Source organism: Chenopodium quinoa, unplaced genomic scaffold (assembly GCF_001683475.1).
Source record: "Chenopodium quinoa cultivar QQ74 unplaced genomic scaffold, ASM168347v1, whole genome shotgun sequence".
Lineage (NCBI taxonomy): Eukaryota > Viridiplantae > Streptophyta > Magnoliopsida > Caryophyllales > Amaranthaceae > Chenopodium > Chenopodium quinoa.
Window position 1 is genome coordinate 829809 of NW_018742733.1, and position 19117 is coordinate 848925.

Below are 19117 nucleotides of genomic sequence, written 5' to 3' on the forward strand. Positions count from 1 at the left end.
TCAAGGAACTGCACTGGGAAAGCTCGAGCAAAGTTCAGGCCTTCTCTCAGAGCATACAACTCAGCCTGTAGGGAAGTCTTTGCATTGTACTTGCTTGAATAGCCAAAGTATCATTCTCTCTTTTTCAGTTCTGAAAACCCCACCACCTCCTACACCTTCTTCTTCAGCATGTTTCCAAGCCCCATTTGTGTGTAAGTTTGAGAAAACCTGCTTTTGAAGGTCTCCCTGTTAAGTGTGCTGGAAATTAAAATTTTTGAAGAAAAACTTTGTAATTTCCTATATTGATTTACAAATGTCTTCAATTTTTTGATACTAGGTATTATTTTACTATCATGTAATTAAAGAGTTTAATTTGAATGCTCTGTAATAACTTATACACTGCCCATACATGTTTGTAGTAAACAAATACTCCGTAATAACTCATATACAACCCCTTCGTATTTGTAATAACTAAGACCATCTCCAATGGTGAGACTCAAGTGAGTATTTTTAGGATAAAGAAAGTATTTTTTTTATAATGTATACCAATAAGCTGGTATCTAAACTTAGCAACTCCAAAAGAAAGTTACTAAATTAAATTTAGATACTCAACTTTGAATCTCAATTGACAAGAAATGTTGACCTTTGCCAATATTTTAAGATATTTTATAATTTATTTAAGCTTTACATTTTAATTTTAATTTTTTAATATTACAATATTTGATACTCGTATTAAAAAGAAATGAATTTGGTGAGCCATAGATTGAAAGTGACATTTGTATACTTTAGAGAATCTCACTATTGAGAAATTAGACTTCACATGAGTTGCTAAATTGATAAGTTGAGATAGTATCACCATTAAAGATTAAAAATAACTCATTTTGTACTTCAATACTCATATTTGAGTCTCACCATTAGAGATGGTGTTATACACAACCCTAGCATAAAACGTGCTCACAAAGTACTTTGAATTGAAATAATCCAAACAAAATAATTCTGACATCAGCACTCCAGCACACCCTTAAATATTAGGCGCTGGCGCTCAAAAATCAAAACCCCAAAAATACATCGTACGGAGTTTAAAAATACCAAAGGCGGAAATTTTAAAACAAAAAAAAGAAGCATCTTACAACAAACAAACTCCCACAACCGTCGATTCCATAAACAATCCAACGGCAAAGAACCACGATCCGTGTGCTTTAATCTGATTGGCTGATATTCAAACACCCAAAACAAAACCTCTATATAAACATAACAACTCCACTTAGCTCCCAAACATCCTTCATTTTCTCTCTCTTAAATTCTCCTCCTCATCTTCTTCTTCCTCTTCAACTTTCTCTCACTAGAAAAAATTCTCAGAAGCTTCAAAAATGGCAGGAAGAGGTAAAACCCTAGGTTCCGGCGCAGCGAAGAAGGCGACTTCTAGAAGCAGTAAGGCTGGTTTGCAGTTTCCGGTTGGTCGTATTGCCAGGTTTTTGAAAGCCGGGAAGTACGCCGAGCGTGTTGGTGCCGGAGCTCCGGTTTATCTTGCTGCTGTTCTTGAGTACCTTGCTGCTGAGGTATTTTCTCTCTCCTCTTTTGATTTTGAAGTTTGTTTGATTTTGTGTGTTTTTTGTGTTGATTTTGGTAATCTAGGGTTTTGATTAGCTGGTATCTTTTGAAATTGGAGTTGTTCTGGTTAATTTTGTGGTTGTTTGAATTTGAGATTTTCGATTTCTGATGTTTCTTCTATGATCTTCAAATTAGTTTAAAGTTTTATGAATTATTAGAATTTCGTGTAAATCTGGAGTTGCAATGTCTTACATTTCTCATGAAAAAGCTTAATTATACCTTTTTTGGGTTTATGATTTGAAAACAATTTTGTAGAATGTTTCATTGATTAAGCATGATTTGTATTGCTGCCTGAGATTTGTTGATTACAATGTTTAATTATTTGTTGTTTGATGGTTGAACAATTGCTGATTATTATGTTGAATTTTGTTTGGTATATAGGTTTTGGAATTGGCAGGAAATGCAGCAAGAGACAACAAGAAAACCCGAATCGTGCCAAGACACATTCAATTGGCAGTAAGGAACGATGAGGAGCTGAGCAAATTGCTCGGAGATGTGACAATTGCCAATGGTGGTGTGATGCCCAACATTCACAACCTTCTTCTCCCGAAGAAGGCCGGTAGCAACAAGCCTACCGAAGATGACAATTAAGAAATTGAGTTTGAATTCGATGATCATATGAAAGCCGGGATCTTAATAATCTCAGTTGGGAACCCGAAAAATTGTTGTCTTTGTTGGTCTTTGGATTAGATTTATAGGGTTGTAGTTAGGAGATTAGGGTTTTGCTTCATTTTGTTGTTACTTTGGGTTATGGTTAATGGTAGTTTGGGTTAATTCTAATTAATATATTAGGGGGGCTTTGGATAGATTTTACCTTCTCTAATGTGTATAATGTTCATGTTTCATGATCTTGACAATTTGAATGAAAAAACAGTGAAATTTGTGGAAATAGTTTGTGTTAAATTTATACTTCAAGTTTGGTTCTTTGCTTTTGATAGCATTTGAAAGGAAAGAATTTTGTAAATGGATGTATCCAAATTTATGTTTATCATTTACTTCATTTTGTTCATGTTTCATGATCTTTGACTATTTGAATGAAAATACTGTGAACACTCCCTATTTTTTTCTAATTTGATCACAATTCTAAATATAAAAATTATAGTTGTAATGCAGTAAAACTTTGTTCTTTGTTCTTTGTTCTTGCAGTAAAACTTGTGCAACATTTCTACTGGGTGCGTTCATCGACTTTTGCCTAATTAGCTTTCTAAATTTGTGTTCTTTTATGCAATTGATACCATCTTTGGTTATGACTTACAAAATGATCAAACAATTTTTTTAATTAGAAAGACTACTTGAGGAATTTAACTGAATGCTCCTGTAAATGGATCAAAGCGTACAATGAGGCATTTGCATGATAAAATTTACAATTCAGTTTATAATGAGAATCTTTTCTATAGTTTCAAACTGCCAGGCAATAATTGTGATCTACAGAGTCAGACAAATAGACGATCATACAAAAAATGAACTAAATTAATTAAATTAAAAATAAATTACAGGGTGAAAAAGTCGTAGCTAAGCACGAGTCACTAGGAGAATACGAGCTGAAGGTATATTTCTACAAGGGGGATCTGTGATGAACTGATGATGCATAGTTGAGGAACTGTTAACATTTTATACGCCTTAATGTCGGATCTCCTGAAAAACTCACTTCAGAAGGAGTTTGGATGATAACTGTTGATCTTCTTGACTAGGGATTCCAAATAGAAGTCCTCCTGATCCCCAGCTGAAATCTGCAAAAACACAATAAAAGACTAAAAAATGAAGTTGAAGTAGAAATTAGTTCGAATGGATTGAGAAAAATCTACATGTGTTCAAATTTAAGTCTGCACATCCTGCAAATTTACATACCTACAATTACAAGAGATACTGTGTCAGTGTGTCCTCAATCATCATCTGAACTTGTACCATCGTCCATTCGCCTCTCTACAATAGCCGGGAAAAGTTTTTGGCGAAAATCGGGAGAAAATGGTGTTCGAGGGGTTTCAGAAGACGTTTGCCTCGACGGAGGCTCTCGTTTCTTCTGATTTTTGGTAGGCCACCTCGGCTTCTCCTTCACCTCTCGGCATGCTTTGTCCAACATTATTAAGAAATCTCGGACTATAACAAACAAACGCAATCCCTCTTCCTTTCCAGAACTTCCATGAAAGTAATCAACAGTATTCTTTACAAGAGCTGTAATCCTTTTTTCATCCTCCAACAGACGAGTGATATCCCCCTCAGCAAGCTCTACAAAGCTTTTAAGGGCTCGGTGGAAACCATTATGCTCATCCACTTCTGACATTTCTTTGTTGAGAAAGTTCTTTGCTTTACGCAAAGCATTTCCAAGCTTTGTAAGGGTTCCTGTCAAAATATCTGAATCCAAACATGCTGCTTTCTTGACATTTTCTAGCTGGTCTCCTACTCCTGAAACAACCTGAAGACCAAGACTGCGATAGTGCTCCTCAGAATCATCAGGAACATCTTCCAAAAGATCTTCAGACTTAACGCTGGACATACTTTTGCTCTCTCGGGAAGCACGGGCAGCCCTCACACCTTCTGAGCGGATTATTTCCTGAACAACAAAATGGAGAAGTGTGGTCTTGCCATCTGTTCCTCTGACATCGGCCAATTTCAACAATGTATCCAGCTTAAACGCATGAGCACCACCACGATACGTTCCATCATTCATACGGTTACCAGTCTTAAGAACAGCTTCTAGAAGCTTCAGAAAAAGGCGACTATTTCTGAGTTCCTTGCAAGCAGCCTGCTCAGATATGCAAGACATGAAGATAGAATTAAAGAGTAGAATGAGCAAATAAAATCAAATTAGAGCTTATCAGGATACTCAGAGATACTGACCTCTAAAGTTATGAAGGATTCCTTCACTGATGTAGCTTCCTCTTGTAGAGTAACCATAAAAAGTAAAGTATCCATTCGCTTGAATGCGAAAGGGATGTCCACCAGAGCCTTCAAAAACCGCTCAGCTGGTCCAAGTTGAGATATTTGACCATCAAAAAGTCTCAGTTTCAGTTCTTCTTCTTGGGTTGGAGCCATTTTTAACAAAGTTTCAAGGAGTTCCGAAGGAAGCTCATTCCCTAAAAAAAGATGGCAAAATAATCAAATTTCAGCAAGTAATACATTATACATATACTGTTGCTCTTCTTTTTGAAAGTTTGGTAGCAGGGACTTTCAAGTGAATCTTTCATCAATCATAAACCATAAAAGTATGTTAGCAAATAATGCTGCTCTTGTGTTTGTTTAGAAGCCAGTAAAGGGATTTTCTATGAACAAGTTCAAACTCCTAAGAGCTATATACAAGAATTATACATATACACTGTATTTCCTAAAAGGATATTACAGGAGTTTATGACTGAGTCACGTGTTATTTTGTTGCTTAAGGCTGCATTAGCTTTTTATTAACCGAAAAATAGGGAGTGTTCTACATTCATGGAAAACAACCCTGCATAACCGTATAAGAATTATAAATACTACGTATATCAATTGAGAAAGTTTAGGTACACATGAAACATAATTTTAGGAACACATAAAACATAATACGTAGTAAATAAAAATAGAAAATAAGGTTTTAGTAGACAGTTTTAAAATAAGATGATGTGACTTAGATAAGATTACGACAAAGGCCTCCTTTAAATCAGTTTTCTCCCAGAACAATTTCTGGTACAAGTTGATTAAAGTATGATGTGGTACGAATCTTTCTAGTCAGATTTGATGGCTAAACTTTGTAAGTTTACACTAATGTAAGAACTTTTTTAACAATGCGTATATTCCAAAGACCTAATAAGAGCTTAATTTAAAATCAACAAGGCTAACAAGACAAGGCGTAATAATGCTAAGAAAAGTGTGCATGACAATGATAAGCTTGAAATTTTAACATTTCCCCCTTTCTTTAGTGAATTGCTTTATGCAAAAGTAAGTAACATCACCTTCTAGCAGAGCATCACGAACTTCTTCAGTTGTAACATTTAATGCCCGTAAAAGGATAGAAAGATTTTGTGCCTTTTTCTGATCAATAAGTTGAATAAATTGTGATGGTGGATCGCGAGAGGAAGACTCTTTCTTTTTATTATTTTTGTTCTCAGAAGCGGCAAAACCAAATAATGATTCTATCATCTCTTCATTGAACCTGTAAAGTTGATTGAAGAATTATAAACACTGCACTATCAATGATCAGGAAAATGACAAATCTATTTAAGTAGGAAACTCACTGGAAAGACCCTGATTTAAGTTGGTCCCAAACCATTGAATGTTCAGGGTTGGCTTGAACCTTGTCCCAAAAGAACGGTTTTAGCTTGGCTTTTGAAGCATCATCCCCATTAGCAGAACTGCTACCTTTGACTGCAATTGGTGGGAGTCGAGATGGTGTACTACCACCCTTTGGCGGTGGTGGTGCTTGGGGCCCAGGCTTCCCTCCACGAGCTGGTGGCGGTGGCGGAGGCCCAGGAGGAGGTGGGGCTGTTTTTTTAGGAGGGGGAGGAGGAGGAGGAGCAGCTGCTTGGGGCTTTGGAGGAGGAGGAGGAGGTGGTCCTCCTGTACTTGGACCTCGCCTCAAGGAAGCAGGGCGTTCAGGTGGCAAGGGATCTGCTCTCCCAGGGGGTGGCCTCAAAGGAGGCTTTCCAGAGGTAGGCACACCAATTCTTCCAGGAGGTGGCTTCAGCCCTGATGATACATTATTATTGCTAGACATGTTTGAAGTATCAAAGGAAGTATTTGCTGTCACGTTGTTAGCAGATTCCATTGATAACTTAACATCTGAAGAGACACCACCAATTGTACTCAAGTAAACAGAATTTCCTTTCTGAACAGAATTTTCATAAGTCCAAAACTTTGGTGAAGAACCTGAAAGATTAACGTCAAACATCAGTACATCATTAAAATTTGTAAGTTTCAACTCCAAAAAAGATATTTCAGATAACTAATACCATTAGCAGAGATGTCACTCGAGCTTAAGCTTAGAAGGGGTCTGTCATCCTTATGTTCCATTTTGGAACCTCCGCCAAAAGCTTTACGACAGCATAAAAATATGATTAAAGCAGCGAAAAATGTTACACATGCAGTAACAACAACAGCAACAACAATTGTAGTGCGGCTGTGGTCTTTGCTGCCAGTGTCTGCTGCGGAATCTGACTCAGAATGTCCACCATCTGGTGAAGATTTGGGAACAGTTATTGGAAAGGAAAAAATGTCTGGTGGAGGTGGAGCTTTGCGCTTTGGACCAGAAGGTTTAAAGCCAGAAGATTGAGGAGAAGGGGCAAAGGCAGGAGAAGGAGATGGAGATGAGGATGGAGAAGGAGAAGGAGAAGGAGATGGAGATGGAGAAGGAACTTCAGCTAAAAGCCTTCTTGAGTCGACAGTGGGCTTCAGCTTTAGGTGTACGGAATGCAGATCTTTATGAAACCAACCATCTGGACTGGCATCTTCACCGGAGATTGGGGAGATCTGAAAATTATCCCTGAAGCATTTGAAGATATTATTCTTTTTCTGTGGCTCTATAATGCTGAGAGCTTTCCGAACATTATTCTCTGTCAATGCTTGACTGTTGAGAATTTTTCCAGTTTTTGATCTTGAAGCATCTGGCTCAGTAAAACCAAGACCTTTATAAATTTGATTCACATGTATCAACTCATTCCTGCAACTAATAGCTAATACCTCCACCTGTCAGAGCACATTATCAGGTTAATATACAGTCAGGAATTGCAGTATGTAAAGGCTCATATCTTAAAATCATAGGAAGCATAAGCGTCTGACAGATGAAGCAAGCCCATTCCTCACTCCCATGGAAGATTAAAAAAAAGAGAGAGAAATATCTAGATGGGGGATATTAAAATATAAAACAGTGAATCTGAAGCCAAAGGGACACAAATGATAGCTCCTCCTAAAAAAGTACATAGAATGTAATAGGACCACAAGTAAAACCCAATTTCCCAAGAGTATGGCACAGAATCTTAGTTATCAAACTAAGAACATCAGAAAAGTAACTTAAGCAAATTCAGAATGCCTAGAACAGAACAATTTACCAAGGAAGCACAGGCAATCCGCAAGGAATTACTTCAAAAAAGATTTTCATCAAGTAACTTATAGACTTATAGTGGCCTGCAAAAAAGAATCTAGACAGATTTATTTGTATATAAGAGCTCATGTTCAGATTTCTTTAACAAAGTCAAAATTTTAATATGATAACTTATCTAGGAAACAAAATTTGAAAAGAATATTAGTTTGTTTATTTTCTATTTTTTATTGTTTAAGTGAAACTAATGGAATAAGTTTTAAAAGAGATGCAAAGATTGCCACTTTATTCTACATATGCCAGATGCTTACCATACTGATCATATATCAGATATTACTTCTTGGCCATATGCCTTAAGCACCAAAAGAAAAAGGACACAACATCCTACTGACCTGTTAATTCCTTCCTCCCCCCCCCCCTCTTGTGGTTGGAAACGAGTAAAATGGATAACGATGCCCATGACAGAAGTGAGATAGACCACTTACAAGACCGATGGGAGTTCCACCCCCTAAAACTATTGGCTGCGGGAGAATAAACTTCCTAGGCTTATGAGGTGATCATTTTCACGTCTTTTCTACTAGTAAAATGAGACCTCAATCTTGTGCACAATATACGAGGATCAACGTGATCAAAGCCAAGAAAAAGATATTTATTGAAGTTAACAACTCAAACCACCCACAAGCATTTTAGCAACTCATTCCATCAAACTCAAGCACTAGGCAAACATGACAGAGCCAACATATTTCTCTAGTGACAATGAAAGAAAGGCAGCTAAGTTCTTAATGAAATGTGATGAAAAGACCATCATTCAAAACTGCATGAGCAGAAACTAGACAACCTAACTACGCAAGTGTTAATCAACAAGCCAACAGCCATTCAACCAAGCAAAATTTCCACTAAAGATCAACCTTTATAGGTAAATATTGCTTCATTTATCTCTTAGATTCAGGTGAAAAGCTTGAGTCCTAAACTTATATTGTTAGTAGACTCAGTACACACTCTCCAGCTGCTGATCATCACACTTAAATATTAGAGGATGACATAGCCAGAGCTATTTGACCCTCCTATTCCATGATGCATAACTCCCTCTATCCCTCTAAAATTGCCTTATGTGATTACAATTAATTTTGGTGGAGTTGATGAGAAAAATTGGAGGGACCAAATCTTATGGGAGAGTAGAGCTGTGGTCTCTCATGACCATTATGGTATGGGGTGAACTTAAAGGGACAACTTTAAGGGGAACAGGAGTACAAAACAAAATCGATATGCCTGTCATGATATGCTCCAAAATCAACACCATTCTAAATTCCTCACCCCGTAGTTGTGACTTGTGAGAACAAACTCATTTTGACCTCTCAATTAATTTAGCTTTGGCAACTTCAACTCTGTTTTCCAGCTTACTAAGTACTTTGTGGTTAATACCATTATACTTTAAACATTGATTATTTTCAGATTCTTGCGATTTCTTAAGTGCAAGAACTATAAATCAGGCGTGAACTCTCTTGACAATCAGCCAATCAGGAATACTATTAGTAGCCGTGATGCAGCCCTTGCCCCGAACAACAAAGCATAAATTCACTAATTGATTTTCTAACATCATGGTCGAAGGTGCAGGATAACAAGACATTTAGTTACCACTTAGTTCGGCAGAATAGGACTGAAGCTAGCTAACAAAATTACCCATCTTTTCATCTAGTCTAATGTGAATAACATAGGGATGGACAATCCAAGTACCATCAAGATAAAGAGTGAACTCTAACCTGCTATCTTCTGGCAAACCAACATGACATTAAGCAGCCATCAAATTATAACACTATAAATGTATCACACAGAAATCAGACATTGAACAGCTCCATAAACTAATGCAGTTCATATATATGTATAAAGTTATAAACTTTGATACATCAAATTAATAAGCTCAACAATAAAAAAGACAATCACATCTCATACCAAATTTTGATCAAACTCTTCAGGAGCCGAATCGAGCTCGAAACCAGAAAGTATTTCCCGGATCACTGTCCTATCTTCCAGGGTCGTTCCCAAAAGAGACCAAAACACAAGAACAAGCACCATACAACACCCCACATCTTTTATTTGCATTTTCGGTAGCTTCACTATTCCAAACACAAAAAATACTTTTCATCTCATCAATAAAACCCAGAACCTCAAAATTTACCTGGCACTTGAATCAATAACAACATGAACCCTAAAAAAGGGATTCCAATAACTTCAGAAAAATGCAAAAAATTTCCCCCTTTTTGCAGTAGCTACAAAAATCCAAAATACCCATTTCAATTCTTAACACAAATTGCCATAAACTGTCAAATTTGAACCAATTTGACTAATTTCAAGCTGAACCTCAAACCCTAATTCCAGAAAATTTAACTTCCAGCAATACCCAATTGAGAAAATTTCAACCCAGTTGCAGAACGATCAAAATGTCCAAATTAAAACGAACCCAATTGAGAAAATCGATTGAATTCAACCTACAAGCGTTTTACTCAGCAAGAGAAAAGCGTTTGTGTTGTAAATTGTACATGCGTTATCAAGAAATTTCAAGTTGTGTTTGAGACTCAGAATTTTGAAAATTGACTGGATCTAACAATTGAAAAGAAATTGTAACGTAACTTCAGAAGGCCGAATTAATTGACCGCGTGATTGTAAAATAGGTTAACCAGAGAAGTTGTAACAATTTTCAATTTTGTTTCCCTAAAATTTAGGATATTTTGGGGGTTTTTAAATTCAAACGAGTATCTATGTTCATTCCTTAAGAAACTGAGAATAAAGGGAACAAAAACAACGCGGAAATGGCCGCCCAAATACCACCAAAGTCCCCACTTCATTCATTTTGATTTTCGGGCTTGGAACCGGTCGAGACCAAGAAATTAGTTTGACATAGATGACTCGGACTCTTGACGGAAGAGGTGTTAAAAACTAACCCGATTGACTCATTCTAATCTGACTCGAAAAACATTTGAATTTCGACTCAAATAGACACAATAATTTAGCATGTCTCAACTTTAAAATAGACTTGACTTAACTAAACCCAATACAAATACCCGAATTGATACCTCTACGATTTTAATCTTGAGTAAAGATGTTAATTTTTAACCCAAATCGTAAATTTCTTTTTGGGTAAAGATCATCTGAATGGTTTAGAGCCCCTCAATGGGGATCTGATAATTGACCAAACTATATTCAACACATATCCAAATTTGCATGAAAATCGTTGAACCGTAGACGATTCGTATCTGGAGCTGTCAAAAACTGACCCGACCCGGGAACTCGACCAGAACCGGCAATGATTTGAACCCAACTTACCTGCACCCGACCTGATCATAGCCGCCAGTCGATTTAATCCGACCAGACAACAATCCGAACCCGAACTAGTACCCGACCCAATTAGAACCAGTTATTGACCTGAGTAATGGAAGGTTTAATAAAATTTTTATATACCTTTTGTTCAGCTTATATTTTGGTACAGTTTTGTAAACCCACAACCTTAAAAACATATTGGCACAATTTGTTTAGCTTATATACCTTTTGTTCTCTATAATTTCGTATGTAGGTTTAATAAAATCTTGATAAGCTTGATCAAATTATGGAAGACGTAATTATATAGGTTCAACTTGACCACATCAATATTTATTCGAATTAAACTTGAACCAAAACCAAGAATGATCCAACTTTAAGATTATCCAACTAAATAATTATTTGACCTAACCTTAACTCGAACACGAATGTACCCTCTATTAACCCTTCCAAACCCGACTCAACACAACCTGTATTGAAATTGAGCCCGATCTGAATTTGACTCAAATCGAATCCGACCTACATCTGAAAGGGTGAACAATCCGAAACAACCTGAACCAAAATTGACCCGGCTCGAACCTAAACCTGATAAGACTAAATTGACCCAACATAACTTGATCAGTTAATCCAGATTTGACCTGAGACCCGATTTGATCCGACCCGAACTCGAGTTGAATACCCGAATTGACATCTCTACCCATATTCGATAATAATTTTAGGCCGTAAATTGTTACACACGAAGTCATGAACCATTTACAACATGTGACCATTTTAACCCAAATCGTTACTAACAAGAAACCGTTTCAACTCAAGGTTAATCCAAATAAACCGACCTGTTGCTATTCGTAACCTGTAAAGCACTGTAGCGGTGTAGCCTATGAAACATGGGTATTTGAAATTGCTGCCATACTCATACCGGACAAAAGGTACTACACCCGCACATTATGGAACCCGTATACTTTGCTATATTTGTTTTGGGTTTTTCTACACAACACCCCTACAATATTCACTTTTCCAAGCAGTGCCCACCCATTTTCAAAATTCCACGTTATAACCCCAAGATACCTTTAGCGTGTACGATGTAACCCCTCCACTAATCCTAAAGTTAATACCGTTAACTTTTGTTAAAAAAACTATTAAAAAAAAAAAAAATCCCTCCCTCTTGCAAACCCACCCACCACCAACCCTTCCCTCCTCCAAACCCACCGAACCACCCACTGAACCCCACCCCAGCCACCGGACTTCACCCAAGCCACCGCACCCACCCTACAAACCACTTAATGTGCCACCACCGCCGTTCATTGGAAAAATTCCGACCAAAATTATATGCATATTTGTGTATATTTAATCGGAAAAAACAATTAAAACAAGTTTTGTGCATTATCTTAAACTAATTGAACCAAAATTAATGAATTAACAATGAAAATCAATTTGGGGGAAAAAATTAGGGTATTCTATTGTTTTGAACCAAACTCTTTGATTTCAAAACGAAAACAACAATCAACAACTTATTAATTTTGCAATTTAAATCCAATTAAACTAAAGCCCTACACTAATTTTCTACAAAATTTTGAATAAAATTCGTCCATTCATTTGAACACTTTCTTTGGTGCGGGTGAGGCGATATGCGATGATGGGGTTGTTGGTGTGTGGCGGTTGCTAGGTGTGGCGGTTGCTGAGTGTGGTGGTGGCTAGGTACGTTAGTTAGGGTGGTGAGGGCAAGGTCGTGAGGGCTGGGTTTTAGCTAACAACAACTTAATGGCAAGGTTACACCGTACACACTTAAGGTACCTTAGGGTTACAATATAGAATTTTGAAAATGGTGGGCATAGTTTGGAAAAGTGAATACCATAAAAATATCCTTCTTCACCAAAGAGAAAACCATATCAGTAAGGCAAAATTCAGAGCAAGAATCCCCCCCCCCCCCCCCCCATAAAAAAAAAAATCAGAACAAGAATTCCAGAAAATCAGTCCAGCTTTCTCAAGAACAGTTATCCTCCTTCAACCTTATGTTTTGAACACCTGCAAAGAGAAGTGAAATTAGGAAATCTAATAAATAAAACAAATCATGTTATAATTTTTATACCATTGAAAAAAAAGGGAAAAACAGATTGACAACAGATTAAACTGACCATAATATGAAGTTAGATACTTCACATTGACAACCACAACAACTAAATTTGCAACATTCACCCATAAAACTTTTGAGCAACACTTCCCCTATTTTGCGACACACATAATCATTTTAATCAAACCCTAGCGCAATTTCTACAACAATTATCCACAATTCAACAACATCAATCACAAAGAGCAGCAATATACTACATCATAAACACAAATTATTCGAAAAAACAACAACAAATCACCATTGCAATGTCGTTTTTAACCCAAAAACCATAAACCTTAATTCGCTAAATTACACTATTCAAACACCAAAAAAAATCGAAATAAAGAATAAAACAACAAATAGATTATTGTTGATCATACATACATCAATAAAAGGCTAAGATTCTGGTCTTTTTCCCCAAATTTGGCTACAATTCAAGCCCTTTTCCTCACCCAACCATGCTAACAATTTTCAAGAAAAGGAAAAGAATAGCGAAAATGAACAGGGGAGGAAGAAGAAAGAAAGATGTATATGTTTTTTTTGCTGGACCCCACAAGTTAACTCAATTTTTAACTAAGGGTACTCAATTGTTATACCCAAATGGTGAAAAAAAAAAAAATTGAGTATTCAAACGGTTGTGTTAACTCTTAAATGGAGATAATAATAATTGTAATAAAAGCCAGAGAATCTGACCTTTGTTAATGTCTTTACAAATTACTAGGTGTCATTCATGCAATTGCAACTTTGCATACAAACCAGTTCATCTAGAATATACCACAAGATTCACTATCATCTTAACTCATGAGAAGTAACTTGAAACAAAAAAAAAAAATACCATTTAATGACTTCGTTAAGTATACTTGTAGGTGATTACCCGCACTGAAACACGTAGTAAGAGATCGAGTTTCTCATTGAGACCTGACCCAACTCGAATCTAAATTAGTCAGTACAAGGCGAGGCACTATTAAAAAAAAAAAAAAAAACATAGGTGCGTGCCGAGGAATCCAACTGGACATGTATCTTGCAATCAATCCTAGTGCAAAAGTACAGCTACATAGAAGAGGAGCACAATAAACAAATCTCCCAAAAGAATTTCCACTAAAATAAGTCATACTATATGCTAAAAATAAAGTATTCTATGATGGATACTACCTATTTAGCCATGATCTCACTAATATTTTGGTGGTGCACTAACCACTTTAGAAAGTGACTACAATAATAATGTTCTTTTTAGGCCATGAAGACAAAAGCATCTATTAGATTGATCCAAACCCTCCTTTTTTAAAAGCACTCTTAAGATGCTATAAATCAAGAGATAATACCATATCATGCTTCAATTTCTTTATTACATGATTTTCAATCGAGAAAAGTAACTGAAGATGCGAGAAGATGCCTCATCACTAACACCAAAATAAAGTCTTTGAAAAATATTCTGTTCTCACATTGTATGTTTGCTATACAGGCTTATATTCATGATGATCACATATAGCATAAGACCGCCCTTTACCATATTATTATAAAAATAATAAAAAGCTCGTAATTGTGTGCATAACAACATTGATCAAAGCCTGGATTAATTCTTAAGTTATCTTACACTCGGATGCACCTAGAGTCAGGTGCACTCGTAACCAAGGGTGTCTGTTTGCTCATCAATACTATATACTAAAAGACACACCAGCGATGACACGTGTCATCTCCTGGTGTGTCCTTAATTATTTTTTTCTTTTTAAAAAATATTTTAATTAGGGAAACAAATCATTTACAAAAATCATTTTATTTTGTACATATTCCATATTGACACGTAATACTTATTATATTTAAAATAAAAGATTTATTCGCAAATCTTTCGAATAAAAATTGGGCAATATATACCAAAAATCAATATTTTTAAATAATTAGTGACCTATTTTACAATGAAGATTTTTTTCTACTTTGTTTTAGTTGTGTATTGGAAGCTACAATTAAAATTGCAAATATCAAATTAACATATCACATACTTTTATTATTTCTTGACTAATTTATGATTATAATATTTCTCAATCAATAAAAAAAAATCAACGTGCATGGCACGGGATCTAACCTAGTTGCATCAAATTTGTTAGTGCACAAAACGATCGAGTCATATAGGCATATAGCATTATCATTAACATCATATGTATTTTTTTCAACTGATTTTTCCTTGATGAATCTTTTTCAAAGAAACCTCATGCATTATTTCAAAATAGTAAGTACAACCACTAACACATTTAGTGGCTAAAAAAAGACTTAGATTACTAGATTAACCATGAAATTTACAATATCTGCCAAGATCCAAGAATATGGTACCTTCATTGGATCCATTAAAATTCTCTACTTACTTTCAACAACAAACTGCTTTCTACAGGCAAGTGATGGTTAACGCGTGCTTATCTCCTTAAGAAATGTTTATATATAGACGGACTTAAGCAGTCTGTCTTAATTTTATGACTATAACATTAACAATTTCGACAGGTGAGACTAGAGAATCTAAGCAGAAAGAGCAAAAGAGGTCCAAATTCTAGCTTTTTTTTTTTCCTTTGAAACAGAACAATTACAAGAGGTGGAGACAGCAACATGTGAATTGTTATGCACCCTTTGAGTGTTCAAATATGGAAATGTGTGCACGTTAATCAAACCTTTAAAATCACGGCGAAAAACAAAGGGAATTTCGACTATTTCCTAGTTTTATCAGAGAGCCAGTAATACAAGTTGTGACATGCTAATGAGAGGAAATTGATGGAGAAAGAAATATTCTGTTATCTTTAAATTTCCTAAAAAGATTCTAAAGGAATTTGTTCTGTTTTTACTTTACTAAAAGATTTTCCTTCAAGACTATAAGAAGAATAAAACTAAAACTACACTCTAAAACAAAGTTAGTACCAAAATACATTACTCAAACTCAGGTTCTAACACAACTTCCTGTGATGATGGCTAGCTGCAGACAGATCGACGTTCACCTTGAAGATCGAACACCACATAAATGGATCGTTCCCCTTACAGAAGAGGTTTTCCAAGCCTTCTTATCGAAAGGAAACCAAGCAATCCGTAAAGTATTTGGTGATGGATCATTCTTTAGTCCTATGTTGTTTGGCAAGTTTTTCGATCCTTCTGACGCTTTTCCTCTGTGGGAGTTTGAGGATGATGTCTTGCTCTCTATTCTAAGAGCTTCTGGAAATAATCAGGTTGATTGGTCTCAGAATGATAAAGAGTATGTACTGAAAGCAGAATTGCCTGGTGAGTTATTTTCTGTTTTTCTGAATTTCTGAACATTTTTTCCTTGGTTGAATTTATGCCATAATTCCATTAATTGTCTAAAAGAAAACATACTGCTAACATGTAAGATAAGCTCATGTATAATTTGAACATTTTTTCCTTGGTTGAATACTTGAATTTATGCCATAATCTCATTAAATGCCTAAAAGAAAACATACTGCGAACATGTTAGATAAGATCATACAGTATATAATTTGATATTCAAATAATTAGTTGTTAATGTTATGTTAAGCTGTTAACATGTTAGATAAGATCTGCTAAAACAAAAAACTCGATTGTATAGTCGTCTATGCTTTAACTATATGAGCACAAATGGTATGCTTATGCAGGAGTAGGAGAAGATTCTGTACAGGTGTGTGTGGAGAAGGGAAAGATACTTGAAGTTAGTGGACAATGGAAGCAATCATCTGATCCTAAGGCAAGGGACTGGAAAAGTAGTCATTGGTGGGAACACGGGTTTGTTCGAAGGATTGAGTTGCCAGAGAACACAGATTGGAAGAAGCCAGAGGTAACTGTTAAAAATGACATAATATTAGAGATAAAAATACCTATGAAATCATCAACTAGTCCTACTCGTCGAGGTGATGATTCAGACTGAGAATTGCTCAGTACTTCTGTAAGTTGATGAAACACACAACACATCATGAGAAATTGAGCATAATAAGACATTTTTTTTATGGAGCCAAGAACCTTTTAGTTAAAATTATGTGTATCGATGCAATACTCACAGTTAACAGGGCCGGGGAACAGGAAACATCAGTAGGAACTCACAGAATGACAGGATGCAGAGCTGACATTCATGAAACATTAAAAAGGACTAATTCGAAACTGAATGTTATGGGTTATTTCTTTGTTTTTTGTTTTTCAGGGTAATGCAGAGAAGTTTAAAGGAAGAGTGTAGATTACAAAGGGGAAAAATGGTTCTGACTTAATCAACTTGCTTCTCAACACATCGGTGTTAGAAGTAACTAACTACAGGGAACAGAAATCTCTGAAGACGATTCCATTCATTAAGATTATATTGAACTGATAAAAACTAGATTCAAATTGCTCGAGCAACATTGCACTGCGAATCTGAGAGTGTACTGTTTCTCAGCAAAACCATTTATCCTGCAGAGTGCAGTGTCCAACTGCTGAAACTCTGAAAGTGTAACAATTTCTGCAGAAGCTCCCAAAAGAGCACAAGTACTTGGTTAGATGGCCTAGATCATTTATCATTGCAATGTAATAACTTATAACAGTGTAAACCCAAAGTTTGATCCTCGTTTCGAGGTTTATACTAGCAAGCAGAACTGCTGTTAGAAGTTTCTGTAAACATCAGGAAAAACAAACTTATGTTAAGCATACAGAGTTCTGAATTTCAGCAGACATGTAGCTGTATGTCATCAGTCTGATCACATCAGTAGCAAACAACTCGTTTGCTTCTGTTTTTTCTTTCGAATAAGGAAGAAAGACGAAAGGGAACAAGTCATAGATATTTCATTAATGTGAATACACATCTAAACCAGGAGATGTAAGCAATAAGCTCAAGGTATGCCAAATTCTGGAATGTAGGCGGCCGAAAAAAGAAACACATATATACATGACTTGTTCAAACAGATGAAGTTTCTTTGTTTCTAGGCCTTTCAGAAATCTCCTATATAATAAGTGGACTTACATTTTAAAAGTTTGCTGTTAAAGTTTTGTTCATATTCCATAAAAACCAATTTTGTAACATAATTAAAGTTCAAGTATTGTCTTGATTAATTAAAGACAAGAAAGCAAGACTAACAGTCCAACACACCAACGCAAACACCATTTTTTCCCTAAGCGTTCTTCTACATGTGCAATATAATGTAGACAAGTTTCGAACCCACGCCGAAGGTGTCAATTCTTACACTTTAGTCTTGTTTGCCAATTGGGTAATGGTTGTATTTGTGTTGCCTTTTTAATGTTGGCTCTTACTAAATATGTTCCGTAAAGTTAAACATTGGGTGGCAATTGTTTCATACAAAATAACCTTAAGGGTATAGAAAGGTAATTGATTTAACAACAACTCAATAACAACAATAAAAAAAAGCTAGTATTCAAAATCAAAAGCGAATAAATAAGTCACTTATCAAACATACCCTTTTATAACTAGCTAATCAGTAATGTGATTGTGTACTCCCAAGTGTAATAAGGCGTTATTTACTAGATAGGTTTGGCACTTTGGGACTTTGGGTATGACCAAGTGGGCAGCTAGTGGGGATTGTTTGGCACTTTGGGTTAGTGAAAGTGCAAATGTGCAATGGCACTCACTCCACTTAACTTCCTTTTTGCCCACCACGTAGCATGACTAGTATCATAGACTCATCCATAGTATGGAGGGAGACCTTAATCTCACCAATATTATGCATGGAGAAAATTGTTTATTTATAGAATGATTTGTAGCTAGTGTCATATGCTCCCTCTTTAAGATATTACATATTTTATCGAGTCATAAAAAGGTAAGCATCTTTTTCCTAGAGTTGCCGAGTTCATAATTATAAGATCCGTTATAAGATAAGTTTTAGTAAAATAAGCTCACATTTATTTTGTATTAATAACAAAATGAAAAGAAAAAAAATAAACATTATTAAAAAAATAGTAATAGTATTCGAACAAAAATGTATTACCATTATCTATTTAAAAAAAAAAATGTATTTACTATATAATTACTGGTTTTTTTTAAAGAAAATTTTAGAAAATAAATTACGTTGAAAACATTAAGTCATCAACAGGGGATGTAGCTCAGATGGTAGAGCGCTCGCTTAGCATGCGAGAGGTACGGGGATCGATACCCCGCATCTCCA

The 19117-nt window shown here is 35.7% G+C and overlaps 3 protein-coding genes and 1 non-coding gene across 6 annotated transcripts; 3 read left to right on the forward strand and 1 right to left on the reverse strand.

The window, feature by feature from the left end:
- Window positions 1–1251: 1251 nt before the first annotated feature.
- Window positions 1252–2479, forward strand: LOC110723722 (probable histone H2A.3). The gene is made up of 2 exons (XM_021903088.1): window positions 1252–1538; window positions 1972–2479. Exons 1-2 carry the CDS (start codon window positions 1350–1352, stop codon window positions 2179–2181), a joined length of 399 nt encoding a protein of 132 aa, XP_021758780.1. The 5' UTR covers window positions 1252–1349; the 3' UTR covers window positions 2182–2479.
- Window positions 2480–2912: 433 nt separating this feature from the next.
- Window positions 2913–12832, reverse strand: LOC110723723 (formin-like protein 5). 2 transcript variants are annotated; one of them, XM_021903089.1, is made up of 7 exons: window positions 9545–12832; window positions 6510–7242; window positions 5796–6426; window positions 5514–5713; window positions 4429–4664; window positions 3439–4333; window positions 2913–3320 (listed from the first exon to the last, which is right to left on the reverse strand). In XM_021903089.1, exons 1-6 carry the CDS (start codon window positions 9692–9694, stop codon window positions 3473–3475), a joined length of 2811 nt encoding a protein of 936 aa, XP_021758781.1. In that variant the 5' UTR covers window positions 9695–12832; the 3' UTR covers window positions 2913–3320; window positions 3439–3472. The 2 variants fall into 2 exon arrangements, with proteins under 2 accessions (XP_021758781.1, XP_021758782.1); XM_021903090.1 differs by having other exon boundaries at window positions 2913–3341.
- A 2641-nt stretch (window positions 12833–15473) lies between these two features.
- On the forward strand, window positions 15474–17667 carry LOC110723724 (21.7 kDa class VI heat shock protein-like). 2 transcript variants are annotated; one of them, XM_021903093.1, is made up of 3 exons: window positions 15474–16265; window positions 16634–16812; window positions 17173–17667. In XM_021903093.1, the coding sequence occupies exons 1-3, from the start codon at window positions 15956–15958 to the stop codon at window positions 17203–17205; spliced, it is 522 nt and encodes a 173-aa protein (XP_021758785.1). In that variant the 5' UTR covers window positions 15474–15955; the 3' UTR covers window positions 17206–17667. The 2 variants fall into 2 exon arrangements, with proteins under 2 accessions (XP_021758785.1, XP_021758784.1); XM_021903092.1 differs by having other exon boundaries at window positions 16634–17308.
- A 1377-nt stretch (window positions 17668–19044) lies between these two features.
- On the forward strand, window positions 19045–19117 carry TRNAA-AGC. Its single transcript has one exon. It is a non-coding gene; the product is annotated as a tRNA-Ala (tRNA).

Bases quoted from the DNA above. Each gene is read 5' to 3' on its own strand.
- LOC110723722 (XM_021903088.1), top strand. From the start codon at position 1,350: ATGGCAGGAAGAGGTAAAACCCTAGGTTCCGGCGCAGCGAAGAAGGCG. The intron at 1,539-1,971 runs GTATTTTCTCTC...TTTGGTATATAG, and splicing joins TTGAGTACCTTGCTGCTGAG to GTTTTGGAATTGGCAGGAAA.
- LOC110723724 (XM_021903092.1), top strand. From the start codon at position 15,956: ATGATGGCTAGCTGCAGACAGATCGACGTTCACCTTGAAGATCGAACA. The intron at 16,266-16,633 runs GTGAGTTATTTT...ATGCTTATGCAG, and splicing joins ACTGAAAGCAGAATTGCCTG to GAGTAGGAGAAGATTCTGTA.
- LOC110723723 (XM_021903089.1), bottom strand. From the start codon at position 9,694: ATGCAAATAAAAGATGTGGGGTGTTGTATGGTGCTTGTTCTTGTGTTT. The intron at 4,665-5,513 runs GTGATGTTACTT...ATCTTTTTTTAG, and splicing joins TCGTGATGCTCTGCTAGAAG to GGAATGAGCTTCCTTCGGAA. The intron at 4,334-4,428 runs GTCAGTATCTCT...ATATCTGAGCAG, and splicing joins AATCCTTCATAACTTTAGAG to GCTGCTTGCAAGGAACTCAG.